The sequence below is a fragment of the Microchirus variegatus genome, assembly GCF_963457635.1.
Source record: "Microchirus variegatus genome assembly, chromosome: 19".
In the NCBI taxonomy this organism is placed as follows: Eukaryota; Metazoa; Chordata; class Actinopteri; order Pleuronectiformes; family Soleidae; genus Microchirus; species Microchirus variegatus.
Window position 1 is genome coordinate 6,938,008 of NC_139820.1, and position 21,857 is coordinate 6,959,864.

A 21,857-nucleotide genomic window follows, 5' to 3' on the forward strand; every position below is an offset into this window, starting at 1 on the left:
GGGGCCGTTTGGCGCACATTGGCAGCCACGCTTCCGTCAGTCTGCTCCAGAGCAGCTGTGGCTACACATAGCTTACCAACCATCAGTGAGAATGTGTTAATTAATAATGGGTAATTTGCTTTGGGTGTCTAGAAATGTAATGAACAATAATAATAATTATAATTAGGGATGCACCGATTGCCATTTTTGGGGCCGATTCCGATTTTTCCAGAAGTTTGACCTGCCGATACCGATTTTAGCCGATTCCGATTTAAATTTTTTAAACCACTTTACAGCATACAGAAATATATATATAGTTGTATATTTTCTGTAATAGAACCTTTTAACATAGAAATACAATCAGTTCACATCCAATATCCAACTAAAAATACAAAAACGAATCACTACCTGTATATGTAGTTTATTTCACAACATTTTGATCGGCTTATTGAAATCGGAATATTTCCGACCGACCGGCCGGTCGCCGATTGCAGCCGATCACGTGAAAATCGTCCGGTTCCGGTCACTGGCCGATTAATCGTGCATCCCTAATTATAATAGCCTCTTTATGGGCGAAAAGTATTTGGACACCTGACCATTACACCAACGGGGACTGTAATGATGTATTAAAATACAAATACAGTACTTTAATATGTTGAGTTGGCATTTATGAGGTTGGACGTTGTTGGACGAGAATGTCTGGCTCGCGATCTCCAGTTCCAGGTCATCCCAAAGGTGCTCGATGGGGTTGAGGTCAGGGCTCTGTGCGGGCCAGTCAAGTTCTTCCACACCAAACTCTTGTGTAGTCCATAATGTCTTAGTATGCTTGAGTGTCCTTAGATAATGGGCCAAACCCAAAGCCTGACTGATACACCTGACTCTACAGGTGTGGCCCAATACTTTTGTCCATATTGTGTAAGTAAATCAGCGCTCCCACCGTTCCCTTGCATTTCTTGTTCGAGCAGCGTCAAAGTTGACACTGCACACACTGGCGCCCTTACTAAGTCCCCTGTCAAGTTCCAAGCCTGTCAAGTGAACTATTCAGCAGATATTGACAGAAAAAATGAGACAGTCGTCTCTTGCGTTTCTTATGCAATCAAAGTCAACACCCGCACACACATGGCGTGAACATTCAAGGGTGTAATTTACTACCACGGTTGCCATAGTAACCCACATAGGGGTCAAACAAAGGTGAGGGCGGTGCCTGTCTCCATTTCGTCCAAACACTGCACACACTGGTGCCCTTAGTAAGTCGCCCGTCAAGTTGGTAGCCTATCAATCAACTACTAGACAGTTAGACTGACGCTCCTTTAATTAATTTTCTTTTAAATCTAATTAAAAGAATCTGGGCTTTTTGCCATGCACCAGCTCTACTAACATAGCTATCTGGCTCACCAAAGCAGCCATTTTGAGTAGGTGTGCCGCAGTACATGTGACTTCACCCTATATTCAAACTGGTCTCACGCACAAACAGTGGCCACTACAGTGGTGGCTAAACAGAAGTGACAGAACAGCCTTCATTTTAAGCATTATCCTGATGGATGTTGCTATGGAACGCTGCTGTGTGATGTCTTTTCTGTTGTGGTTGCGTTTGTTTGACAGTTGCCACACAAGACGCAAAGTAAGTTTCTGGAAAGACAAAACTGTCTCGTCAGATGGAACTGATTAAAGTTTCGATTACCTCCACAGCTGCATAATAGAAACAAGCGGGTGCACGTCCAGAGGAATCAAATTTCAATAAATCTCAGTTGGGGACGTGAGGCTAGGATGTATTTACAAAGGGACAAAGTCACACCCATCATGATCATGGCAACCTTTTTAGCTTTTTCAGACAGAGAGTTTATTGATTTGTATGTTACATGTTAGTAGAGGCAATAAGAGATGGTGGAAAAAACCCTAGAAAACATTTCAATTTGAGCTTTAAATTCCATGAAAATGTCATTAAAGTCCCATCCACACTGGCCAAGCTACATCAGCTGATAGTCATATGATGTACTGTGAAATCTCCAGACATCTATATGCATGTAACCCCCACTGATATAAAAGCACTGTACTCGCTTTAACTCCATTCAGTTTCCTATATCCAACGTGTGACTGAAAACACCCCCCCCACTGCACATGTATTCAGATTAGTTGTGTCTTTGTGTTTATATTTACAGTGGGTGTGCGTTCCTTTCCTGATGACCAACCCTCACTCTGTGGACATCTCACTGTCGGCCTACAACTACACCTACCAGGCGCCATGGGTCGGCACGGTGGAGCTTGACGAGGCTGGCAAATGGTTCGATGACTTCATGCTGCTGGTGAGTGCAGTAGAAGTTCTAAATGATACCATATACATATACAGACTGCCCTTAGTGTTGCCTGATAACATTTCTTAATTGAATTATTTCATCATTTGAGCTAAGATAAACAGCAGTAGAGTCATGAGAGAATTGTACGTCTTGTCCTGCGCTGGTACACAAATTGTTTCCTGTCATCGTTGTGTTGTTTGTGCCAGGCTCTGGGAGGTTTGGCCTACCAGGCGTTCTACCAAAGAATCCTCTCATCCTCATCTTACAGCCAGGCTCAAGTGACTTGCTTTGCCTCCGCTGCCTTCTGCTTGGTGCTGGGTATCCCCTCAGTGCTGGTGGGGGCAGTGGCTGCATCTACAGGTACACAGTCTTAACTCACAGCTATCTAAAAAGTCCGATCTATGATTATTTGTGTTTCCATCGTCAATGGATGGGTGCCAATAACTGGGATAAGTTATTTTTGGCAACCTTCCACTGGGTTATTGAGAACAATGGTCCAAAGAGTGAAGCCAAACACGCGGAGCTATTAGCAACTGGTCCACGTACCCTTCAGTGGAATCTCTAAGCCGGATCAGATTGTACTGTTCACACCATTGTGATCTGAACTGCATGGCACTGTTTGGGGAAAACAAGGAGTCAATTTTCACATTGACTTTAGGCGTGGTACTCGCCACCTCAATGGTTGGCCAACGACAAAGCAGGGCACTGCCTCAGTCGGCATCACGTTGACTACAGTTGACTAGCAACCAGCACATTATGTTCTGCGCTTCCATTAGAGAAAATCACTTTCCTTTACAGCAGATGGCGGTAGTCTGTACTCGACTCGGAAACCAGAAGATTGCGGTCGTGATGGCGTCGCCATCTGCAAATCCTCCTTGCAGATGGCCATGTCATAGTTTCAGGACCTCTTCTCGTCTTCTGTTTGGCTGGAGCTAAACAGCCATCTACTGTGATCCATTATACACTACTCAACTCTGAGGTTTTTTGCTTTTCCATTAAGGATTAGCCGATACTAAAATGTCTGTCGGCCACTGATTGGTCAGATAATCGCCAACATTTATCAAGGAAATGTCTAAAATCTTAATCTTTAACAGAGGTGTCTGGTGTATTTAGTGACAGCACTGCTGAAAGCCAATGACCGTTAGCCGATCATTAGCCGCATATGGAACACCGATCATTGGGTTTTATATCCAACACAAATGACAACAGTCATTTGTGTTGGATATAAAACAATGTCATGACAGCCCACGCTGAGGAGGTACTATAAAGTATTGAAAGAACTATTTGCCTGATACCAAACTGAGTAGAGCTGAGTAGTGTTAGAACTGTATAATGGAGAAGTGCTGATTGATGGATGATGACACAGTTGCTGATCCGTATGTAAAGCCATCAATGGTATGGTCATCAATTTCCTGACGGGAACTGGTTTGATGGTGTGTTCCAGGCTTTAGACTTTAGACCATTAGAACGTTCAGAATTCATTCATTTCATTACTCATTATCTTGCTGAATTTTTTTCTCTTGATTCTGTATTTTCCCCGTTGGTCTTTCAAAATGTCGATTGCAATTCAAACTGCCACTCATCCTTGCTCACAGACTGGAACTCAACAAGCTATGGGTTACCCACCCCCTATGAGAGGAACCAGACTGGTTCCATCCTCCCCATCGCCCTGCACTTCCTCACACCCATGTACGTCTCCGTCATCGGCATCGGAGCCGTCGCTGCCGCTGTCATGTCCTCCATGGACTCGGCTCTTCTGTCCTCTGCCTCCTTGCTCTCCTCAAATATTTATAAGAACATCATCAGGAAGCAGGTGAGATGGTTTTTTATAATTTTTTTTGTGGCTTTGCTGTAATGATGATAATATTGGTCTGTTGGCACACTTTGGTCCATATTGGACCAAAGAGGAGGAGGATAAATCTAACTGACCTTAATGACGATTATTCCTTCAGTGCTACCAGATTGTTGACATTCCTGCCGTTATTCAAACAGCCTCAATACAGGATAGATTGTCGAAATAACTTTTATTGATATCCACTGTTCATACAAGCCATCCTAAGCTACCTTTGCGGATTAAGTTTTTCCCATCTACCACCACCACAAAGACAAACACTCCTATTTGTCAACTACTCTTTGATTTTATCAGCACAACTGGCATATCCATCAGTCTCAACTGTATTGTAGCATTGACGCCAACGTGTTGGCTTTGTTGTCGTAATCACGGTATTCTGTTGATGTTTAGCTGAAAGTACAGCCTCACTGTGCTGCTATCATGGTCATCATGGACTCATCGTGCTCCTTTGTACACTTGGCACCGAGTGCAATGCATTGCTATTTTCACATTTTCCCTTCGGTTGCCAATGTTGTTCAAGTTACACTGCACTTGTGCCCATCTAACCCCCGACAAGCATGTTGATCTTATTAGGTATTGTTGGTATCTTGAGGCGGTGGAAAGTGATTGCACTTTTGACCAACAAAAACCTCCATATTTCATTGCTATTGTAAGGACATATAATCAAAATAGTAGCAGGTACCTACATTGGCAAGTACACAAGGTCTGGTTAGTCTGCTTAGTTCGCAACAAAACCCTTTTTGGGAACAAAGTGAGACGGTTACCTTTTGCTAAGAAGTGTTCATTGCTACAAAGAAAATCTGCCCTTACAGTAAAATGTATTGTTGTATTTTGATTGTACTTTCAAATCAAAATTTCAATTTTAAACAGTTATTAGGTCGTAAATGCTGCAGTTTCATTGTTGTTTTGGTTGCTGGATGCTCAATACAAAGCAATAATGTCATACAAATATACTTTATTAATATTTCACAGTTTTGCGTTACTGCTCTGTCACAGTTTGATTTTTCTTTTGGTGAAAATGGAACTGAAGTTTTTTTATTTTTATAAAAATCCTTTCACTATATCCATCAGGAAAAATTGTACTTAGTTTTAGCTGATTTGTAGTTTTTATTTATGTATTTGACTGCACATTTCTATTGCTATCCTTTTTTTTAGTTAGTGGAGTGGGGCTTCTTTACGATTTTAAATCTCCCTCCATGTTTATACTGTAATTATATAAAATGTCAATAATGTCCACCATGGCATTATTGACATGATACAGAGCCATCGACTCTATAAAACCTTACATGCTGTACACAACGCTACACATTTGTCATTTACTGAGTAGTAACTTCTTCTCCGTTTCATGGACTCACCAATGAGGAATGTTCCATACAATGAACCCTTTCACTTCTGGTATGTTATAGTGCTGGAACTTTTAGAGACTTTGTAAACAGATCTCTCTGCCAATCTGCCATGAAGGGCTCAAGTCTGAATGATCCTTAGATCTTCGCGTTCCATAACGAGATGTGACATGAGACGTAACTGTCTTTCTTTTTGCTCTTCCAGGCATCAGACCGTGAGATGCAGTGGGTGATCCGTATCTCAGTGGTGTTGGTGGGCGTTGCCGGCACCGGTCTTACCTTCCTGGACAACAGCGTCCTGGTCTTCTGGCTTGTGGGTGTGGACATGTCCTACACCATCATGTTCCCTCAGCTCGTCTGCATCCTCTTCTTCAAGATCTCGAATGGTTATGGTGCCATTGTGGGCTACATGATGGGAATAACCATGAGGGTCCTCAGTGGCGAGCCCCTCATTGGCCTGCCACCCATCATCAAATTCCCTGGCTGCCGGCTGGATAAGGAAGGAAAGATGACCCAGTACTTCCCCTTCCGCACCACCATCATGGTCGTCTCGCTTGCATCCATCCTGCTTGTCTCCTGGTTGGCGTCCTTGCTTGTCAACAGTGGCCTGGTGCCGGAGACGTGGGATATGTTTATGATCAAGCACAAGCAGAAACAGGTGGCCAAAGGCTCGGACAACAACATGACCAACTCTGGCGAAGGAGATGCCGCCGCGTCGAAGCAGCTTCTGGACACCACCAGCTGCTAAGAGTCGAGAAGGAGGACCACTAAAAATGAGAACGCCACCCAATCGTGGAGGATGGCTCCTTTTGGCTCGACCTAGATTCACTTAAGAAAAATGACCTGCATCCCCCAAAAAAATCACTCCATGATTTGCCATGATTATAATGGTCTGAAAAATCTTTTAACTTTCATGAGAGAGTGATTCGGATTAATCTGCCCTGTTGGAAAACAGGAATGAAAAGCCATCCACTCCGTCGTTTTTCGAAAAAAAATCATTTACCAGTGTCTCACAGGGCGGCACTGCCGTTTTGATTATACCTCGTTCTTCTCTTTTCCGCGTTATCCTTTAGAAATCATTTGACGAACACGACGGGACTTTTTCAGACGAGAACAAAAAACTCCTACCCATCGAACAAAGATTGTGCACTCGCCGCTGCTCCACAACGTTTTCACGCAAAAATGTTTCCACTCAATTTGAATGTGATTTGATTTCTTCCCTTTCTTTCATTTCTCTCAGCTCGAGGGCATATTATCAGTCTTTTACATTTGCGATGCTACGGTCAACATAGAATCATTTATTTGCTGCTCACTAAAAACAGCTTTGCAATGGGTTGCAAAGGAAAGATTTAATCATTCAAATCGCATCAAATATGTAAAAAAAAAAAAATGATGGTCCAGGTTTTTACCTCTCGCTACCAAATCTTGCCAAAGACACACTTGTTTGTTTAAATCACACTGACTTTAATAGGTTTCTTTTAACGGGATTTCCAATATCAGCCAATGGAAATAAGCACACTCACACTAGGTTTTGGTCCTTTTGTTTTAGTTTCTGTTAACAAAAGTTTTTGTACATCATCTGATACAATAGATATTAAGTGAAAAACATAAAAAAACTAATTAGTTATCTGCACATGCAGGAGGGTTTCGTTTGCTTGTGAACACATTAGGACGTCCCCAAAAGGCCCGGGTCATACTTTCCGTGTCCAAGTGTCCTTAGAGGTCTTACGTGGACAAACACAACCTCGCCTCGATTCGGAGTCTGCACAGACCTGTATGCAGTACAATGCACAAGTAGACACTTGAGTGATGCTATGTCAGTAGGTCTTTATGGTACTGTATGGATAACCCAGCGCTGCACTGATTCGTACCGTCTTTCAGTACGAATGGAACTGCGCTCATGTACACATACATGCGCACGGAAATGTGTTGCGGCTCCGTTTCTGGGTTTCATGTTGTTGGTTAGGTTTAGCACTTCTTTTAAAAAATGTCGATAATAAAGCTTGGTTTTCACGTTGAGGGTCTACATTTGTCTATCTTGAGCTTTGAGAAGCATTAATTGCACATTAGGGATGATTTCTTTTTTATTATTATTATTATTATTATTATTATTATTATTGAGAGGAAGCAGAAAGAAACCAAACTATGCAGGAACACCAGCGCTGGGCTCTTTTTCTGTAATATGTCCCATAAAACTCAAATAAGTCATATCAGCGGACAAACGTGTCGATTCTGATATATCGATATGCAAAGGGCAAATAATATTGGCCTGCCGATATCACTCAACTGGACTTTGTAGTGTTTTGTTGTTATACATTGAATGCAAAGCTATACATATTACAATGGGATCATTCTTTCCTCTAAGCTGGCAAAAGGGTCTGAGTTCAAGTTTCTCATCAAGTACAAAATCAAGTACGTTTCTCCCTTTTCAAATTTTTTTTATTACAAAACAGACCCTGGCACGGTGTTGTTTATTGAAGCGGACGTGCAAAGAGATTTTAACTCGTGTCAGAAAACTGGTTCTAAAATACAGTTGCCCTACTATCGCCAAATTGCTACATTGCTGGGAATATGGGTGCATCCTTCAAGGAACAGTAATGGTAAAGTTATGTATACGAGAAAGAAAAAGGTTACGTTTCGCAGACTCTGAACTTAAACCTACGACTCCATCTTCAGATTTTATTCATGTAATTTTCCAAAGACCAATCAGAGAGAACAAACTGTCTCAGAATATGAAGCATGCAGAACACAAGGCATGCATGTCTTTTTTTTTAATATGTGTGATTGTGATTTTGAACTGTACAGTCTGATCATGATTTTTATATTTACACGTTGTTGTTGTTGTTGTTGTTTTTTAAAGATCAGTGTTGATTGATATGCGCTGAGTAGGAGAAACACACGTGATTGCGATCGTAAGAGCTCTTGTGAATGAACACTAATGTCAAACAAGGTCTCGTGACTTGATTTGATGGAAGAAAACCTGCCAACTATTGTCAGCAAGACGTAAATAGACGTAAATAAATGGCAATTCCTTCATAGTGAAACAGAAGTATATTATCATCTGTGCCTTTTATTACTTGTTGAAACCAAAGGAAATGTTCATGTTAGTCAAATGAGACTTCTGAAAGTATTTGGGCAGTTGTGCTAGTTTTATAATATAATGTGGGTAGAGATTTTTACATTGTATCATCCCCATCTATGTATTTGATTTTATACTCTTTTGCATGTTGATTGTGTTTACCAGTGTAGTTTGTATACTGAACTTTAGTGAGGGCTGTTTTCTCTTGCTGCTTTGCAAGGTCCTACTGTGTAATCAATTCATGTCAATCCCCATGGGGTTGATATTCTGTCCAAATAAAAGCTGAAATCAAAAGACTTGGTTCTTTTTTTTTTTGTGTGAGTCCTCACAAGTGTGCGCACGCATGCTTTTCCAAGAAATGTTTTTTTCTGATGTCGTCTTTTCTGAATTTTTTACCACGTTGCCAAGACTGCATACGAGTGCAGGTGGTGCTGCGGGGCAAGACGCCCAGATCATGGTTTAGAGCAGAGGTTCTCAGTAAAACCACCATCACCGACATTAAAATACAGCGGCGTAAATAGGTCGAGCAAAGTCGGCTACAGACTTTTCACAGGAGGAAGATGGTTTGCTCTCTCATCATCCTCCTCTTCCGCATATATACTTCTCACACTGGTATAGTGAAATTAGATTAAGATTTGTTTACACACTACTACATTGGTTCTCAAAGTGCGGCCCGGGGGCCAATGGCGGCCCGCAGAAACATTTCTGGCAGCCCCACAATGAATTACAGTTGATAGTTTTAATCCAGGAGCTACTAAGCTTGTTAAATGTTTATTGGACATTACTGGATACAGACCAATAAGTGTAAACAAAAATACTAGGTATTTACCTGGTTTCTATATGGTGAATTTTAGTGTATTATTGGGTTATACGCTGGTAATAAGCAGGTAGCTACAGCCCCCAATTACTAGCTATTTACCCAGTAAATATATGGTAACAGAAATGTGTTACTTGGTATTAACCTGTAATTAGAAGGTAAGAACAATGGCCAAAATACTGGGTAATTATAAAGCGTTATTATATTAACGCTTATATTACTTAACGCTAAACTGTAGAACTGCAATCTGGTCATTAAAATTATTACAAATGGGATTTCTTTCTTTCAAATTCCACTTTTGCTTTCGAAGGTTGAATCAATATTCGATTTACAATTTACGAGATTTGTGACACCCCCCGTTATTATATATTGTTTATGTCGCTGTAAATAGTCTTTTATTTCATATTCAGTACTCCTCATTCACCAGTGTTTTGTCTCTTGCTTCATAATTTTCACTAATGGATCACGATGCCATTTGCCGTGCATTCTAATATCACATTTCTCGCACCCGCTCATCATCCCACGCATGTATGAAGAACCGTTAAAAATAGGAAAATGTTTGTTTACCAAATGTTGTAAATCAAATGGTAAGTAGCCACATCAGTGGACCCTCTGTCTCCCTCTGATGGTCATTCAAAAGAACACAGATTTCAGACATGTCTGCAAGTCAGAAATCTGGAAGCTGCAAGTGTGACCCTCCTGGGTAATTACCCAAACACATGCTGGTGCCTCTATCCAGACGCTAAAAAGGTTCATCCTGTCAAACTGCTGAGCCTCTGTGTTTCTTAGATAGATTACACCTCGAGCAGCCTTTAGTTAATCACTGGGTTTAAGGTGACATTAGCTTAGCCGCTCTGTGTTTGATGCTGGTGAAGGAGTGTGACACAGCACATGAGTGGGAGGAGATCTGCGTTTTTGCTGCTAACACCAAGAGGGTAAAGGGTCCTACAAGTCCTGGGTTTTATTTGAGTTCTATTTAGAGAATGGTGCTTTGCCACAGCAGCCTATATGTAAATATAAACAGTGCACACCAGAGCAGGCCACATCACATCTCAGAGGTCGGTGTGTGTTCCTTACTGAGAAGTCACGTGGTTCAATTCCTGGTGTGGAGCATTTTTATCAACTGGTATTGCATAATGCCATGTGTGAACAGTCATACTTAGCACGATCTGGCCATGATGAGATCACAAGGACGTGAACGTGACCTGTACTAAAGTGTATGTAAAAGCAGGTTGGAGGGAACTGATGATGCAGTTGTTTCAAGGTTACTTCATCGAATGAAAACTGTTAGGTTTGATGTTGTTTTGATGCTTTCTATTATTTTGAATCAGTCTGGCCTTTCACCTTTGACCTCTGGCATTAACAACAGAGGGTGGGAATCACTGGGTACAATCACGATACAACAATTGTGTGAAAATCAATTTATTGTAAGACAACCATATAGCGATACATCGCAATATCTGTCTAATCTAGAAAACGTCCGTGAAAAGTTAAAAGTGCAGGATTTCTCTATTTATTCACAACACAGAGAACAAAGTACATAAAGTCTGTGTATTGAACACTTCAATACAAGACGGACATTACATACGAGCAGCATGGAGGTATTTGAATGTTTTTTCGTGTGTCTTTTTGTTATGAAGACAGTTGGTATCCATTTGCAACCGTTATATGGACATGCACTGCTATGGCGAGACCCCCTGTAACTCAGAGAAGCCACGGATAACTCTGAAACTTCTCCCTGTGAAATTTCAATTTTGGGTGAACTATCCCTTTAAGGGACAGGAAATGACATCAGCCCCAGAGGCTTCTGGGAGCTAACAGCAGTTAGCATTTGGAAAAGTGATAATTTGCAGGCTCTAGCAGGCACATTGCACGTCATATATAAAATGTATCCAATGGACAGATAAATCCTCTGAGGCTGGAAGTTTGTGTAGGAGTCTGTGCTGCACTGTGGAGCCAAGAATAGAACTTTTCGGATACCGTTGCCCTCGCCAGCACTCTCCAGTGTTTTACGGGCAAAGCGGAGCTCCACGAGACAACAATTCCAGGAATTTACCGCATTGTGACGTCCCAATGAGTGCGGAAGTCAACATCGCGTGTTTTATCTCCTGTACTTAGACTTAGGAGGACCACAAAAACATGAGTGAGTCATCTTTTTTCATACTTTGGCGACTGGTAGGACCTCCAGAGTCCCAAATATAAGGATTTAAATGATTAAAAAGTTGATTTTGCATAATATGGGACTTTTAAACAATAATTCAACAAGGTAACATTTAGTAAATACAGTAAATGACGTGTGATAAATGTGGGAAGTCTGTGTCTCAGTGTTTGATGCACTTCTTCCCTGTGCCGCCTTGTTAATAACTAACTAACTCTAACTCATCTCCAAGACTTTATGACTATTTTATTTCTCTATTTCGGCTTTTGCTCCGTTCTTTGCATTAGTCCTCTCGTCTCGGTGGTTTCATCACAGATCCTGACCCAGTAACGCCCCCCCCACTGTCCAAGCCCTCCAATTCTCAGCAGCTGGTCTGAAATGTAACACACAGGTCATTTGAGAACTGACACTCGGGGTTGAGGGCCAGTGTGTCTTCCCTGGAAGGAGAGAAACACACCGATGCCATATTTCCCATTATAATCCAGTATGAAACCTTGCAAAACCAGCACTTTTAAGAAGTCATGCAATCATGGCTTGTATCAAGCCAGTTTATGTGCATGCTCTTAAAAGGTTAAATCCAATTTACTACAGATTGATACTAATTTATATCTAAAACAATATCTGCCTTGATTTTTCTTATAATTTCTGCCAAATGACAATCATTTCATGTGCTTGATATCTGTGAAAATGCATCTTGTTGTTGATGCTCAGTGCTGACCTTCCTGATACTTAAAAGGGGCTATAGAGCAGCGCCGCAGGCAGGGTTTACAGAAACTATTTTAAAGACGGCCAGAAAACCCTCCCCCAAAGCTGCGACTCCCCTGTAACTCTGAAACAATACACTCCACAGCTCGTCCGTGGCTTTGCGTGTGGCCGCCGATGGCAAGGATGAGAGCCGAGTGTGTGCTGTCGCACGCAGTCCGTGTTTTGTTCAGTACTTTTCCACTGGCTGCAGTGCTGCTGTGTGTGTGTGTGTGGGAGTGAGTGAGGTGTTAAATTCAGCATGAAGCAACTTTACAAATGGGGCTGGAACGTCTTCAAGGAATTTTCAGGTCCAGGTGTCGAAGTCAAATGTCCTGAAGGCCAATGAGTGTCTAGTCTGGTCAAGAGTGGACAGCGTGAGTTTAAAATTATGACACAGTACTCCATCATGGTATCCCAAAATAAGATGATCATATTTCACAGAATCTCACAATAAAAGTGTTTCTCACAGGTGCGGAACCAGGGGTGTCTCAAAGTTGCACAAAATTGCAATAAAGATAGATTGGAAAGGGAAGAAAAAAACGATGAAACTGTATAGAGCACATGTGTCAAACTCAAGGCCCGGGGTCCAAATGTGGCCCCCTACGTCATTTTATGTAACCCTGCTTTAAAGGTGCCATATGTAAGAATGTGGCCAAAAAACGGTTACTACATTCAAATTCAAAATACCGAGGTCTTTTAGGTTTCGTTTCCTGACGTAACTGGCAACCCGTGGTTGCTCGGCAGCTCAGACTCTACTGGCTGCAATGATTGGTAGACGGCGGTAGGTGGCGCCACATGCCGAAACATGATTTCAAAACATAAACATGATTTGCAGTCTGCAAAATATTTTTTTTAACGCAAATATTTTGCCCGTACTGTTGTTGTTGGTGAGTTCAGTTTGTTATATGAACATTATTCCTGAGTCTCTGTGACATATTAGGAGGATTTTATGGCCAGTTGCTTTAGATTTATTACATAATGCTCCTTTAAGAAGCCACAGGGAAGAACCTCTCACTGCCTCTGAAGGTGAGACAATGAGTCAGCACAGAGCACTGGAGACTCAGGGTCTATATATGAATATATTGTATATATGAACACTCCCCACACCTGGGCTTAATAAACACCTATCAGTGCAATGGACTGTATATGTCAAATTGTATCAAATTGAATTGAATGAATCAGAATCTACAAACTTCCTCATTTATAACGGGAGACCCAGAGATAAAAGAGGGAAAAAAAATAACTGCACATCGACTTTGATCTCACTACTGAAAACACATTTTGCTTCTAAATGTGGATGACACCACTGAAAACAAGAGAATCCTAAACATTAGCCGTGGCAGTGGACTTCAAATGACATATTTCATTCGGTGAAATGGCGGGTTGATGACCGCAACGTGCTGCCACAGCTGGTCTCGATCACGGCAAAAGTCGGGCTTGATGTATTGTTGACATTTTTTGCACACAGCCGTGTTCATGTAACACGTTTCACCAGCGTTTGCTTTCGGAGCAGGTTACGTTCCACGATGATGGGCACATGTTTCAGCTCACATGGAGTCAACACGTGTTCAGTCGAATACACCCGAAATTCAATGTATCGTGACCTTTCCCTCGTGTTAGTTGTAGTTGTTAGACTGTGACATCTGTAGGTCAGTGTGACAATAAACAGACCCTCAGCCTATGTTTGTATAGAATTGTTGAGGTTTGACAAAGATGACTCTGCATGACCTTTCCAGCTTTTACTACAGCTTTTGGGGGTTCGGTTACATCTCCAGCACAGTCGAGTACTGTGTGATGAGATACCACTGATGCAATGGGAGTCCGAGCACTAAAGCTTATCTCGTAGGTATGCGCAAAACAGTGAAGGATAGTCGGTCTTGAAAGCTTGCAAAGCCTCTTTAACGCCTTATCCACATATAAACAGAACCTCTGCTGTACAATCTTTTTCATTTTAAAAAAATCCCCAAAAAAATATTTTCATACACATAAAGCCATGCAAAAACATCACGCACTGTAATATCTATGTCAGGCCCGTATGTGGCGCTGTAATGCTGCCACATGAATAAACAAAATATGGTGCAAACACGAGAAGAAACAGACTACAACGATGATGAAGATGGCGAAAGCGAGTGCAAGAGAAAGTAACAGGGCCTTCACAAACTTCTTTTTGTTCCAATTCCTTCAGTTTATTAGACTTTATCCAGTGTTTATTTCCATAAAAAAATAGAAATAGATTAAGGTCCTACCACTCTTTGAAGAAGGCATGGTCCTTTTCTCTTTGTTCATTTAGCTCACCATCACAATGTTCCTTTAAAAAAAAAAAAAGTTTAAAAAAAGGTGACCTATGACAAATTAAAATGAATTAGAGTATTCTTGATCTCTAAGTTGTACAAGATAATATGATATAATTAATCATTATCATAATCAAATCGATCACTAAATTAAACAGTCAAGTGGAAAAAAGTGAAGTCAATGGATCAATAAATAAATCCATCCAATAAAGTGTGTGTAAATAATAATAAGTAAATGCAAACAGGCTAAACAAACAGTCAGAATCAAGAGTTAACCCGACTGATGATATGATATAATAATAATAATAATAATAAAGATTCATATCTTTTCTATTCTATTTTGAAGGGCTTTGAATCCTTTGAATCAGGAGGTAATATTAGTGTATAGAGTATAAAGAACTTCCAACTGTGCGGTTGCTCTGGCTGTAACTCGTATGCAGGGGGAAGGATTAAGGTATGAGGACTGGAATAATAAATAATCAAACTGTGGTGGGCGGCGTTGCACCTGTCAGCGTTACAGCCTGCTGAGATTAGTAGAACTTCGAAATGTAATTAGGAACTTCAGACTGTGATTTAGAGCTTCAAACTGTGGAGGGCAAAGAGGAAGGTGTCTTGATGATAATGATTCTGTAGGGCTGTACACTGAAAGGTGTAATACCGTTTACCACCACTCTTCTGATGTGGCGCACTAGAGACTGTGAGGAACTTTGAACTTTGAAGAACTTTCAAGAACTTTGAACTGTGGATTAAGAACTTCAAAACTGTAGAAGTTGGCATTACACCTCCGTGTACAGCCTGCTCAAAATTATTATTATTATTATGAGGGAAAAGAGCATGACAAGGACTTAACTGATTGAGAACATTGAAATATGGAGGGCAGAAATACACCTCTCAGTCTACAGCCTTCCACAAATTATTAATATTAGAAGAAGAGTGGGTTATTTGAAGTAGAAGAGTTTCAATATTGATGGTTGCCTTTAAAAAACCATGACTAATTAACCAGACAAATGCAGTAACGTTGCAACACTGCAGACAGAAGAAGGCTGAGGCAATGCTGTGTACATTATGGAGGTCAATTGTTGGAAAACTCCAAAGAAGAAGAAGAAGCTCTCAGGGACAAGAAATTGAGCTGACAGGAGATCAGCTGGATTGGGAAATTATCTGCTGTCCAATCTGTCTGGAGCTACTGAGGGATTCGGTGACTATTCCCTGTGGCCACAGCTACTGTATGAAATGTATTAAAGCCTTCTGGGACACAGAGGATGAGAGGATGATGTACAGCTGCCCTCTGTGCAGACAGACCTTCAGACGAAGGTCTAAACTGATGAAAAGCATCATGTTGGCAGCTTTAGTAAAGAAGTTGCAGCCTGCGCTCGAAGATACTCCTGCTGATGACTGCTTTGCTGGACCTGAAGATGTGGCCTGTGATGTCTGCATGGAGAGGAAACTGAAAGCTCTCAAGACGTGTTTGAATTGCGTGGCCTCTGTGTGTGAGAAACACCTCCAGCTCCATTATGAGTCATCTCCATATATGAAACACCAGCTGGTGGAGCCGTCCAAGAAGCTCCAGGAGGACGTCTGCTCTTATCACAACAAGGTGATGAAGATGTTCTGCCGCACCGATCAGCTGTTTATCTGTTATCTCTGCTCCGTGGACGAGCACAAAGGTCACAACGTCACCTCGGCCTTGGCGGAAATGATGGAGAGGCAGAGAAAGCTGGAGCTGAATCAACAAGAACAGGACGGAGGGGACGACGTGAAGGTGCTCAAACAGAGGAGGTGGTGGAGGCTGTCGTTCCCTCTGCTGATAAAGCCGTGGAGGACAAAGAGAAGGTCTTCGACAAGCTGAGCCATTTTCTAGATAAGAGAAGCTCTGATGTGAAGCAACAGAAGTGAGTCACATCAGGAGAAGTTGCAGCAGGAGATCACCGAGATAAAGACGGCTTTACACCCACTCTCATTGATAATCTTGTTGATAGCACAGCAGCCTCACTGTGTATTATATGGAGAACGATAAAAGACATAATAATAATAATAATAATAAAAGAAAGAATAATACAGAAAGGAATGAATAAATAAAAGAATAAAAATGAATGAATACAGAAATTAATGAATGAATATATAAAAGACTAAATAAATGAATTAATAAAAGAATGCATAAATAAAAATCAACCATTAAGAATCACATTGATATTTATACATTTAATTCAATATTTCCTTGTTTATTTTGTCTTTTAGTTATTTGTTAATTAATTAATTCATCTCTTTATTATTTTACTTCTTACTGTATTTATTTGTTTACTTATGTATGTATTTATTCATTCTTTCTAGCTTTTATTTCTTATTATGTCATTTACTCCATAGTACTATGCTAGATCACCAGATTTCCTTTATCAAATATATTGTTTTCTGTCTTTGTAAAGAAAGAAATTCACATAAAACATTTGAAAAAAAATTGTTTTTTTGATTTTATGGAATTACAAATGAAATATGTTGCTTTATTGTGTAATAATGACGGTCAAAAAAAGTCGTTGTGTGGTTGAAAATAGATTTACTGATTCAATGTGAGGGCAAATTGAAACTAAACGCCAATATAGTGAACAAAAATTAGCTACTGTGCTAATGTTACATCACATCCCGTCAACACAAAACAGCGATGTGGGCTAACTGCAGATATTGTGGGTTCAACTCCCATTTACATGAGGTTCAAACCAATATTAAAACAGATTTACTGATTCAATGTGAGGGCAAATTGAAACTAAACACCAAAATAGTGAACAAAAATTAGCTACTGTGCTAATGTTACATCACATCCCGTCAACACCAGAGGTGGGCAAAACATTAGCGATGTTGGCTAACTTCAGCTAGCTAGTCAGCCGGTAAAAGCTAACAATTATGTTTATGAGTAAAGTTTATCACTAAGAGTATTAGTTTACCATAGCTATAGATGAAAGCTGACCCAGATATTGTGGGTTCAACTCCCATTAATCCAAATTCTCATTCTCATGAGGTTCAAACTAATATTAATGAACATTTACTTCAGCTATAATCATGTTCAGGATAAAGCGGTAGACGATGGATGGACGGATAATGCAGCATGGACACAGCTGTGGTCACAATTGATGACACCCCTCTTCTGTATGCCATGCCTGAAAATTCTTATGTCAGCAGTAACTACTCCTGACCAGCAGAGGGCGCTGTTTGTTCATTTTCCCTTGTTGGGGTTATTTTGTTCAAACAAACGTGAATGTGCAGTAAAGAGTCGAAAGTAAGTACAGCACTAAATGTGACATGGATTTAGTTTTTGACGTTAAAACAATTACGAATGCTTGAATTACACATTGTGTTAACTATTATAAGTGTGCTTAAACCATTTAGTTGTCAAGTAGGACCATGGTGTCCATCGTTTTGATTAGAAAAAAAAAGAAAAAAAAAAGCCAATGACGCACTTACTAAAACCACCTCACTGTAAGAAAAAACGTAGTAAGTTAGGCATCGTTAATTTAGTGAATTAAGTGGTTTTTTTTTTTACCAAACCAGAGTTGATAATTTGTTGAAACGATGACGTGTCAGTCAGTGGATCCTTTATAATTCGTGTTGGTCTTAAATTATATAGTTTTGTCAAAATCGCTAACAGCTAATAAGCTTACCAACATTGTGTGCTGTATGTTAACATTAAAATACTTTGTTTAGCACAATTATTGACTATTACCAGTAATATAAAAGGTAAAAGGTTACCATTTTCTTTTTATGTAAGCCTTACTTACCGTTATGATTAAGCAATATATTCATTAAGACACATCAAATGTGTGCATGGGACTAATAAAGGGATTTTATATTATGATGTGCATCGTATTTGAATGAAAAACAAAACTTAATGTACAAAGTACTTTTAATACAAATGTATTACAAACAAATAAAAGCAGTAATAAAATCAGTTAATAAAAAAAATGAGTGAGCATCCTAATAAATATATACACATGTAAGCAATAATGCAACTCCAGTGAAATGGTCAATATAACAGAACAGCTTATAGCAATATACATTAATATATACTGTACATATAAAACAGACCACCTTATATATATATATTTATATATATATATATATTTGTATATAACCTCTTCTCATGAAATGATTGTGTCAATGTGATTTATTCTTGATAGATAAAGTGTATATCTTCTCAAAACTTTATTGATCAATATCTAATAACACATAAATAAACACTAAAAGATCAATGTGTCTGAACACAAAATCATTCCAACGTTAATAGTGTATCTGCCTTACAAATATTTGTATATATAATATTTTTCTGTCCATACAATGTATTTGTTGATTATGCTTTTACCTTCTTTTTTTTATATCATCATTCAGAATATAATAAATTAGCATGTTCACAAAACAATCAAAAATACATTGACTTCTCCATAAACATCTGTTTTGGCCTGCTTTAGGTAACAGGGGGTCCAAATAAACAACAAAATATTACGTTGTTAAACTGTGTGACAATTACACTTCTTCTTGTTCTAACGTCACTCTTAACTTAATTTATTAACAGTGTAGTGAAGTTACACGATTTCAAACTAGTCGTGATTGTTGTCAGCGTGCTAAAATAAATGTTGAATTGTCCGTCTGTTAATGTTACAGTCGTTCGTCCGCAGTATGCAACGCAAATGAATGAAATGTTCATAATTAACGTTAGGGTGTTGGATAACTAGCACCGTATGCATACCACATCTTATTTCCGCATAATAATATATATTCAATACGATATAAACACTTTGAAACTTACTGTAAATACACGTAAATGCAGCAAACTCTCGGTCTTGTCTGTCCTGAACGAAGCAGCGGCAGAAATCTTGGTAGCAATAGCGATTGTGATTGGTCATATCGTGGTAGCCGACGGCGAGAGCTGATTGGCTCTCGCCATTCTTGGTAGCAGGGCGGCGTCTGATTGGTCAATTCGTAGTAGAATTCTTGGTAGCGATACGCGATCTGATTGACTCTCGCACGACGACGGCAGCTCGACAGACAGCGCCAAGTACTGTGTACGATGCCTGTTGACGATGACAAGTAGATGGCTATTACTTTGGCATTTTAATCACTACTGAAGACACAATTAAATTGTTTTTAATTAACACTTTTAACTTGTGATGTAAGCAGTGTCATGGTGACATATGTTCAAGTTCAGCTCAAATTAAAATAGACATAGTTAAATGTCCTTGCAGTTATTATTTCTGTGTGTATATTATACACCTGGTGATAAATGAAAAAAAAAAGGAAATGTTTCTGTTTTATGTTAATGTTGTACTTTTTACTGCACTCATATTGTTAGTAGTTACTTGCGCATATTTAAGCAATGAAAATTGAAAAGTAATCGCAGGCCCCAGCGAGATTTGAACTCGCGACCCCTGGTTTACAAGACCAGTGCTCTAACCCCTGAGCTATGGAGCCCTGCGTTGTTGGTGTGAGTTCAAAATCGTTTATAAAATAGGACACGTATTGTTTATATATTGGAAATCTGGTTCTCCAACCAGATTTCCATTCTTCGGTGACGCCATTATCGTAATTTTTCACGCACGGGGATATGTAGTTCAGAGTGAATGACGTAGGAGCCTGGACTGAAATTAAATCGATTTGAGAATACCCCATTGTCCACTAGATGGCAGCATGCAACCATCCACAAAGAAAGATGTGATTGACTTGCAGGATCTTCAGGAGGTTACTGCTGGTGACTTTTGGAGTCGTTTTAATGAACTTTGATGTCACTGCTTAACACTGTCATGCACCATGGCGACACCTCTATGACACACAAAATAAAGACTTGTTAGAATAGAAGCATTTGTGGATTTTGGAGCCCCTGTTTCTTCCGGTTACCATGGGGATTTCAGGGCGTGGAAAGTGGGAATGATCGGGGGGGGGGGGGGGGGGGGCTGTGCTCTCTGTCCCTGAGAGATCGGTTCCCACACACGCCAACGAACGCCACCCTTTGTGTGTGGTGACACTCAAGGATACGACCAACATGGCGTGGTTTATTTCTGCTCGTTTTGGACATGTTTGTGACTTTTTCGGGTTCTCCTCTGTTTGTTCCATATACTAACCTGAAAGAGTGGTGGTTTTTTGTTTGTTTCACTTGGGGTTGAGGGGAACAAACGAAGAGCCATGGTGGAGCCGAAAGGGTAGACGGGTTCCTGAGTTTTGTTCCAGAGGATCTCGGACGAGGAGAGGAGAGGAGAGCAGAGGGGACCCAGATATTCACAATATCAGGTGGGTGCTACGAAGCGACAGTTAGCAGTTAAGAATTAGTTAACACATTAATAATAGCATAAATCATCACAATCCAAATGTAGTTTGTTAGTTGCACTTGTTTGTATTAATTAAATGTCTATGATGTATAGTATCCCAAAAAAGCTGAGGTGTTTGAGGGCCCCAGTTTAAAAAAAACTCCTATTTGCATGTACTTTCTACTGAAGTCAGTATTTTATGGCAAACTAGCTGTTGTTAGCATTTCATTTAAAGGGTGATTCTGTGCACTCAGGTCATTTGAGTTTGAGATCCCAACTTTTAGTCAACATGTGTGCCTTAAATGCAGCTTCAGGGGCTGCCGCTCGGTTTGGGGGGGCCCAGGCAATTGCCTGCTTTTACTGCGCCATCGCATTTAATTATAAATGCGTTCTCAAAAATGTGGAGTTTACGATTTTATTTGAGTTTATGTTTGGCAAGTGCCCCATCCTTTCCTTCCCTGTGGCAACGCCACTGTCTGTGTTGTGTTCAGTGACATGGGGAAGCGGACCAGTCGAACCTGTTCTCCTGTGTCTGGATTGTGGGGTCGTTACTGCTGAGTTTGCGCCGATTGAAGCCAATACTTTAACATTTCGGTTTTGTGCTACGCCCCAAACTACGGGATAAACACACACATACACACACGCATTGGCACTATCAACAGCCTGGTGTGGCTGCTAATGTCAGGGTTTTCTGAACTGATAGGTGTTTAATTCCTACTCCTGAAGACGGAGCCGCCAACGAGTTCGTGTTTGAACGAGAACGAGGCTTTTTTCTTCCACCATGGTCGGCTCCGACTAGCGAAACAGGCCGCCGCTGGAGATATTTACGACTCGCTGGAGAAGCTCTCAGTCTGCCCGGGAGAAAGGAAGCAGCAGACATAACAGTGGCCACATTTCTAAAAAAAAAAAAGGCCGCTTTGTTTGTCTTATTGCTCGGCTGCTTGTTTTTGTGACCGCGGTGCTACGGTGTTATAACAAAGGGAAGAAGGACGAGGAGCGGACACCGTGGTTTCCTT

General features: G+C 40.4%; 1 protein-coding gene across 1 annotated transcript in view; it reads left to right on the forward strand.

Moving 5' to 3' along the window:
* LOC310941056 (high affinity choline transporter 1-like) overlaps nt 1-8,826 on the forward strand; it is a 27,814-nt gene extending 18,988 nt beyond the window's left edge. The window contains exons 6-9 of the mRNA XM_083906129.1: nt 2,139-2,282; nt 2,480-2,633; nt 3,869-4,086; nt 5,674-8,826. Coding sequence (XP_083762255.1) covers nt 2,139-2,282; nt 2,480-2,633; nt 3,869-4,086; nt 5,674-6,216 — 1,059 coding nt within the window. The 3' untranslated portion in view covers nt 6,217-8,826. The remainder of the gene's footprint in view (nt 1-2,138; nt 2,283-2,479; nt 2,634-3,868; nt 4,087-5,673) is intronic.
* The last annotated feature ends 13,031 nt before the right edge of the window (nt 8,827-21,857 follow it).